Source organism: Trachinotus anak, unplaced genomic scaffold, assembly GCF_046630095.1.
Source record: "Trachinotus anak isolate AG129_WGS33_773 ecotype Australia unplaced genomic scaffold, CSIRO_AGI_Tana_v1 ptg000008l, whole genome shotgun sequence".
NCBI lineage: Eukaryota > Metazoa > Chordata > Actinopteri > Carangiformes > Carangidae > Trachinotus > Trachinotus anak.
This window is the reverse complement of record NW_027273859.1, coordinates 29,462,501-29,470,000: the sequence shown is the minus strand read 5'-3', so window position 1 is coordinate 29,470,000 and position 7,500 is coordinate 29,462,501. Positions and strand designations below refer to the sequence as shown.

Below are 7,500 nucleotides of genomic sequence, written 5' to 3'. Positions count from 1 at the left end.
GTTCCACCAGAATATCTGATCTTACAGCACAATCTCTCTTGTAGTGACTCCAGCACCGTTAAAGTGTTTCATGGTTCTGTTGCGGATTACACAGCTCTTGGTTCAAGTACTTTGGCCAAAGGGCAAAGTAAGACACTCACCACTTCTCACATGTTGCCTCACTTTGAAGAACAGAAACTAAAGCCATCTGGAGAATGTGGGCATCGATCCCACTACCCCTCAAGTTTTCTGTGAGCACTGACTGTGGTGCAGTGTTCACTGCAGCCTCGGCCAATCAGTGCTACAGGGGAAAATCTGCTCCGTTACGGTTTGTCACTGTAACATAAGCTGAAAAATAATTTTGTCATATATAAGCATAATTCCTTGGAGAAAGAATTAGATTACAATTTTTGTTGCATTATTGTGTAGTGTTTTACTTTACTTACTTACTTTACTTACTATGAGAACCTTATTTATTGTTATTATACTTCTATATTAGTTTCACATAAATAAGCAGAAATCCAGTTGTATGCACTAAAAATCAGTTGTTTGACCCAGTTTTTGTCAACAGAGCATTGATGCAATGGGTCATTTAATTAATTTTCTATTAATGGTCATTGATCTTTTGTCAGTGAGGTGAGTTCAGGTTACAGTGTGGCTGATGTTTCTGCTCGTTAGTGATCGTCATTACTGAGACGCTCAACAACCAGACTGTCTGCGAGGGTCGAGGGTGTGTGAGTGTCCTGGTATGTCCTCCAGCTCGCTGAGAGATGAGGCTGTTTGTAATGAGAGGATCTGTTTTTAGATGTGTCTCTTTGCCAGACTATGACTTGTCTACCACAAATGAAACCACATTCATTTTCAGTCTGGCCACAGACATCACATTCAAACATCTCAACAGATCAACGTCTTCAGGAAAAGAGATACTTCAGCCAGAATAGGAGGGTCTCCTTCTGGATCAAGGCCTGGGAAGTGAGCTTGAGCTTAAAGGTGACCGCCAGCAAGATCACCTTTGCCATTATCCAAAAACATTGGAAGGCGACAGTGTCCATAGTTAATCCGAACTGGCAGACAGGAGAAGGGCAGGAGAAGCCAGTCGTTACAGAGAAAGATGAGACTTGGTGATCATTTAAATCTGGATAAAATGGAACACATTTTTATACAGCTTCCTCATTTCTGGGTGTTTCAATGTTGTTCAACCAAATGACAAACACTTTGATGGAGTACACTGTCACTATCCACAGGGTCTGGTCCAGTTCAGCCCAAACACACGGGGTCACTGTGGTGTTGGCTTAGTTTGGGGAGGCCACCAGTGGACCTCTGGTGGACTTTAAAAAGGTTCTGCCACACTGCCAGACCACTCCGAAATGGGTCTTTCCAAGGCTTGACTCCTGCAATGCAGCAGGGCTCCCAACACAGTGGGCTTCAGCAAAAAATACAGGGTCGCTGGGCAAGAAAGTTGAACCAGTGTCAACTCTTACTAGAAAGCAACACAACAATCTGACAAGACCAATCAGATGTGTGCAAACATGCATTCCCATTAGATTACTGCATAGTGCCCCCCTCCAATGCAGTGCTTTGCATTTTTTAATGCAGGGCTGTTTTCAGTCTAAATGCCCACAAACCTGAACCCTTGGTAAAAGTGACAGAAGGGTGGTTGACATTTGCTCTGAGATGCTGAAGGCTTCAGATTTTATTGGGCTGTCTTGGTTGACATGCCTATAGACTGGTTGATGGGGGTGGTGGCTCTGGTTTTGAGTTTTTTCTCCAATAGTTGGAGTATCACAGTGCTTAGTCTCCCCAGGAAGGTTTTCCAGCTGATTGTCAACCCTCAGATCTCAGAGAAGCAAATGGACCAGGATTCTGTAGGGGTCGTGGGAGTTTTCTTAAGCAGCCTGAATGTGTTTCTAGACTTGGGTAAGGGCTGTGTCCTTTGGGGTATATTGCAGGAGGCCATGATGGTGCCATTTGGCTAGGTGAGTGTGATTTTTCATGGACAGAATCTTTGGGTGCTGTTGGAGAGGAAGGTGTATGAATTGATAAACTCAAGAAGGTTCTTTGCAGATGATGTGGTTCTGTTTGCTTCATCAGAACATGACCTCCGACAGAGAGTGAGGCAGCTTGCAGCCAAGAATGAAGCAGTGGAGTTGAAAGTAGGGCTGTCAAATGATTCATTTTTTCTTAATCGCAATTAATCGCATGTTTTATCACATGATTAGAATTCTATTATTTTGCATTTCAGAACAGTTTTTAAGTCCACATTATCAATGTAAAACAATTCTTAACCTGTGTATCTTGATTGGTAATTAAATGAATGCAAAGAAAATTACTTAATGAACTTGACTTTTAGATTAATTTGCTTTTGACACATTGAGACAAATTTAGAAATCTTTGGATTTACTACCTTGAAGAAAAATAAGTTTATTTCAGGTGTGCACCTGTCTGTCTGAAGTCTGCTGGCTGGTTGTTACGTATGCTCTTGCTTGACAACACATAACCGTCAGTCTGTCTGAACTAGAAGCTAACGTTAGCATGTCTGAAGTGTAATTATGAAGATGTCTGATCATTTATTTATCTGTGAGCTCTGGGTAAGTTATATTTTTATTTTCTGACTCATTTGATTTTCACCAACGACGATTCAGGCGTTGGATTTAAACACTTTCAGTCTCCCACGCCCCTTTATGCAGACCGGAATGGTCCCCCTTTCACTCCTACAGACATGACTCACCGTGAAGTATCTTGCTCCGCCATGTAAACTTTTTGTAGGAAGTGTCTGTGGCAGCTTGACAACAAGTAAGGGTGCATCAAAGGGTCAAAATAGTAGCAGCCAAAGATTCTAGAACGTAGCACTGTAGAATCTTTGGTAACAGTAGCAGTGACGATGTAAAATAAAAAACCTTGGGCGACAAACGATTAACATGATAAAAAGAAAAAAAAACACGTTATGCTTGGTCCTTAATCTCATCACGATTAATGTGTTAATGCTGACAGCTCTACTTGAGAGTCAGCACTTCCATGTCTGAGACCGTGGTACTCTGGTGGGATGTGATGGATTCTCCCCTTTGGGTTAAAATGTCAATCAATGCTCAAATCCTCATGTTAGTGGAGTGATCTAAACAATGTGATGGTTCATACAAATGGAAACTCATTTGTATGAACCATCACGTTGAAAGGGCAGCGAGCTCAGACTTCTGAATCGTGAACTGATCCTACCTGCAGACACGTTTTCACCTTGAATAGTATAACATTTTGTTATTTGTTTCACACTAGTACTGGGCAGATCAATCCCCAAAGGATCTACACCCACCGGCCACTTTATTAGGTACACCTGTTCAACTGCTCATTAATGCAAATATCCAGTCAGCCAATCACATGGCAGCAACTCAGTGCATTTAGGCATGTAGACATGGTCAAGACGACCTGCTGAAGTTCAGACTGAGCATCAGAATGAGGAAAGTGCCAGATGAGTATTTCAGAAACTGCTGATCTACTGGGATTTTCTCTCACAACCATCTCTAGGGTTTACAGAGGCAGGTCCAAAAAAGAGGAAATATCCAGTGAGCAGCAGTTCTCTGGGAGAAAATGCCTTGTTGATGTCAGAGGTCAGAGGAGAATGGCCAGACTGCTTCGAGCTGATAGGAGGGCAACAGTAACTCACATCACCACTCGTTACAACCAAGGTCTGCAGAAGAGCATCTCTGAACACTCAAGACCACACTGGGGCCACTCCTGTCAGCTAAGAACAGGAAACTGAGGCTACAGTTCACACAGAACTGGACAACAGAAGACTGGAAACATGTTGCCTGGTCTGATGAGTCTCCATTTCTGCTGCGACATTCTGATGGTAGGGTCAGAGGTCAACAACATGACAGCATGGCTCCATCCTGCCTTGTATCAACGGTTCAGGCTGGTAGTGGTGGTGGTGTAATGGTGTGGGGGATAATTTCTTGGCACACTTTGGGCCCCTTAGTACCAACTGAGCATTGTTTAAACGCCACAGCCTACCTGAGTATTGTTGCTGACCATGTCCATCCCTTTATGACCACACATCTTCTGATGCTGCTTCCAGAAGGATAACGCTCCATGTCACAAAGCTCAGATCATCTCAGACTGGTTTCTTGAACATGACGATGAGTTCACTGTCCTCAAATGGCCTCCACAGTCACCAGATCTCAGTGCAGTAAAGCAGCTTTGGGACGTGGTAGAACAGGAGATTCTCATCATGGATGTGCAGCCGACAAATCTGAAGCAACTGTGTGATGCTGTCATGTCAATATGGACCAAAATCTCTGAGGAATGTTTCCAGCACCTCGTTGGATCTATGCCATGAAGAATTAAGACAGTTCTGAAGGCAAAGGGGTCCAACCAGCAAGGTGTACCTAATAAAGTGGCAGCTGAGTGTAGATGACTGATACAAAGTCTTGTTTTGAGAATCAAAACTACTGTCAAAAGGATTGATTCCAAAAAATATGATGAAAAAGGTAATTTTCTTTTATTTTCTCCTGTAAGTCAGAACAGGACATTGAGAATAATATAGTTATAGGTTGACTTTCTGCTCTGTAACTTGTAACTGTGCGTTGTTGTGTGGTGTGTTACTGACTTTTTCAGTGCGCTCTTGTTCATCCTCTGCTCCTCGTTCTCAAGATTCTGACACTGAGTGTCAATCCTCTTCTCCCAGAACGTCTTAATGTACAGTCTGTCGTGGATCAGAGCCAGGTTCATCTGCAACAACACAATACTCATGATTCTACTGCCACTGGTACTTTAACTGAAGGAGACTGTCCTCCCTTAAAAACTACCTGATAAATCACCCTGTCAGATCAGCCCGGTCTCTTAATGATGATGTTTATATACAACTGAACAGCAAATAAAATCTGTAGCTTTTTCTGTATTAAACCAGACCAGGATCTTTCTGGACCTAAACCAAGAGCTGTGAGAGTCTGAACAGAACCAGAAAACAGTTTAGTAAAGCTGGAGTCACTGAAAGTGGACGTTGTACTGAAAGAAAGTCTGGTGAAAAACACCCATGAAATGTGTCTTATGTTGTAGCTGAATGTAAAGGTCATTTCAGCAAATGCCCCAAAATGACTAATGTTTATGTTGAAATGACAGCACCCCCCAGTGGTCATTGTTACTGGCAAAACAGTTCATTTAGGATTTGGGGCTGGGGGGGTGGGGGGTGTAGATGTGTCAACACAATGCAGGAGACAGCTGTTTGTCTCCCTTGTTTCCTTTAAGCACAAATGTTCAACAACTGTTAGAGATACATCACCTTTTCATAAACCCCAGTTAGTTTCTGTGAACCGAAACCTTCACCACAACATTGTTAGTTATTTACTTTGAACTTGAAAAGTTAAAGGTTAAAGGTTAAAGGTCTTTTGCAGCTGTAACCACAGCTGTAATGACCTGGTAGGATCTTCAGCCCACTGAGGGTTTACTCTTGGTTACAGTTAAATTCATCTACAGCAACAAAGCTTTATTATACTGAGATTACAGTACTATAGTAAAGTACTGTAGTACCACCAATAATACCAGGAAAGAAGATGTATTCAGACCTTCGACTGAAGTAAACACTGTTAATATATATAATAATAATATATATATAATATCTATATTCTCTATTTTGAGTAAAATCACTGAATTCAACTGTAATAGCAGCAAAATGTTCTTGAAGTATCAACAGTTTTCATTGTGTAGATTTGCCCATTTCATACTGTTTACTGTACAGTACAGTATTTTATTATTCCTGATGTTGAGCTTCAACGATTAGTCAATTAACTTTATAAAAAGTAAAATAATTAGCAACTATTTCGATAATCAAATAATCCTTTCAGTACTTTTCAAGACGAAAACCAGCATTTTGAAGATGCCACTTAAAGAATCAAGTCTGTCTTTGGCTTTGTTTTCTGTCTCAGTGCTGTAAATGGTCATATTGTGATTTAAAGCTAGTTCAACTACAAAAATCTCCAGAGTAAAAACATGCAGAGCAGCTCCTGATCCAGTTTTAGCCGCGGCCGCCTCACAGCTAGTTTTCAGCTGATACTTCCCACTGACTTCAGCTGTAAATAGCTTCTTTCTGTGGCAGAGTGCAGTGATGAGTCCTGCTGTACACAGATTACAGAGCCAAGAATGCAGTATAACTACACAATGTACAGATGCTGTGTTTTTGTCTTTGCAGATACAACAAATTAAAAAAGTAGTTTTTACAGAAAGTCCACATTTCTATAGTTTAATCTTTTTATATAGTAAAGGAGACGTCAGAGAGTCAGATTCAGGTTATAACTCACATTTTACCAGGATGTAGTTACGGCATTTTGCCTTTGTACAGACATGTAGATTAATAACATTTGTCCAGTGTTTCATGTGCTGAATTATCAGATGTACAGTGCTGAACTCTACTAATGTTAAATTAAATCCAGTCTCATAACTTCACACACAGCTTCAGACAGAAAAGTGACATTAAATGTAAAAATGCAGCTCGATGATAAATATGTGAATGTGAATTATTTAAGATGAAACAGAAAACAAACCTTTATTCAGACCTTCAGCTGAGCGTCCGTCAGCCTCAGTGGATCAAAGTATGACTCCCTCTGTGTGTCTGTGTGTGTCTGTGTGTGTCTGTGTGTGTGTATATATATGTGTGTGTGTGTGTGTGTGGCAGTTCCCCTCCCACCTCTGCAGAAATGAAATGTTTTACATGTGAACTCTGGTCAGTGAATCAGTCAGTAAATCTGCTCCTGTACTCCCCCCATCTCTGTCCAGTTAAATCCCAGCAGGGACACACAGTGAGTGAGAGACATGGATGAACAGAGAGAGAGAGAGAGAGAGAGAGAGAGAGAGATGGAGGGAGAATGAAATGAAAGACAGGGAGAGACAGAGGATGGAGGGAGAGCTCAGAGGTGTGAATGAACTTATTTATAGATGCAGTTTTTTATTGCCTGACTTAGTTCAAGTCTAGATTCTGATTGGCCAGTGAGGCTCTGAAGTAGTTTTACTATTTTTAAGTTTCAGAAACGTTTGCAGGTTCCCTGTGGAGGATTTTCAACATGACTGGTGGGATGGACAGCGGCTCAGCTGTGGCTCTGTGGGTAGAGACGTCTGTGTTTTGGTCCGTCCTCCACTCATAGCTCAACAATGAGTCTGAGTCTGAGTCTGAGATATTTTTCAGTTGTTCGTGTTCCCTAGAGGAGGATTCCTCCTGATCCTCTGACTTTTCATCTAGCTCCACCTTCAGGTTGAGTTGGAGAAAACAATGACAATGATATTTTATTGATGTGAAAATTACATTTGTGTGACTCTACAGGCGTCAGCGATGACTCAACACTGAAATCTCAGGTCACTGCTCACTGGCGTGAAAACTGCTGAGGGAGAGATTTCACACAGATCTGATGATTTTGTCAGAAATGTAGGAACGTACCAACAACATGGCGACGGAGCATCTGGCAGGCCTGTCTACAAGATGAGTCCACAGATTTAAAGGTGGCCGACAATCACTGTAAAGCCCGTCCTGTCTCCAGAGGA

The 7,500-nt window shown here is 41.7% G+C and overlaps 1 protein-coding gene across 5 annotated transcripts in view; it reads right to left on the bottom strand.

The window, feature by feature from the left end:
• Positions 1-7,500, bottom strand: part of LOC139624741 (protein FAM240B) — an 11,676-nt gene that overhangs the window by 3,081 nt on the left and 1,095 nt on the right. For 3 of the 5 annotated variants that reach the window (XM_071484087.1, XM_071484090.1, XM_071484088.1), the window contains 2 exons: positions 7,397-7,500; positions 4,580-4,701 (listed from right to left, as the gene is read on the bottom strand). The exon at positions 7,397-7,500 is cut by the window's right edge and continues 41 nt beyond it. In XM_071484087.1, the coding sequence (XP_071340188.1) occupies positions 4,580-4,701; positions 7,397-7,405 (131 nt within the window). In that variant the 5' untranslated portion in view covers positions 7,406-7,500. Of the gene's footprint in view, positions 1-4,579; positions 4,702-6,509; positions 7,208-7,396 lie in introns of those variants that run through there. The other 2 variants (XM_071484089.1, XM_071484091.1) reach the window with 2 other exon arrangements.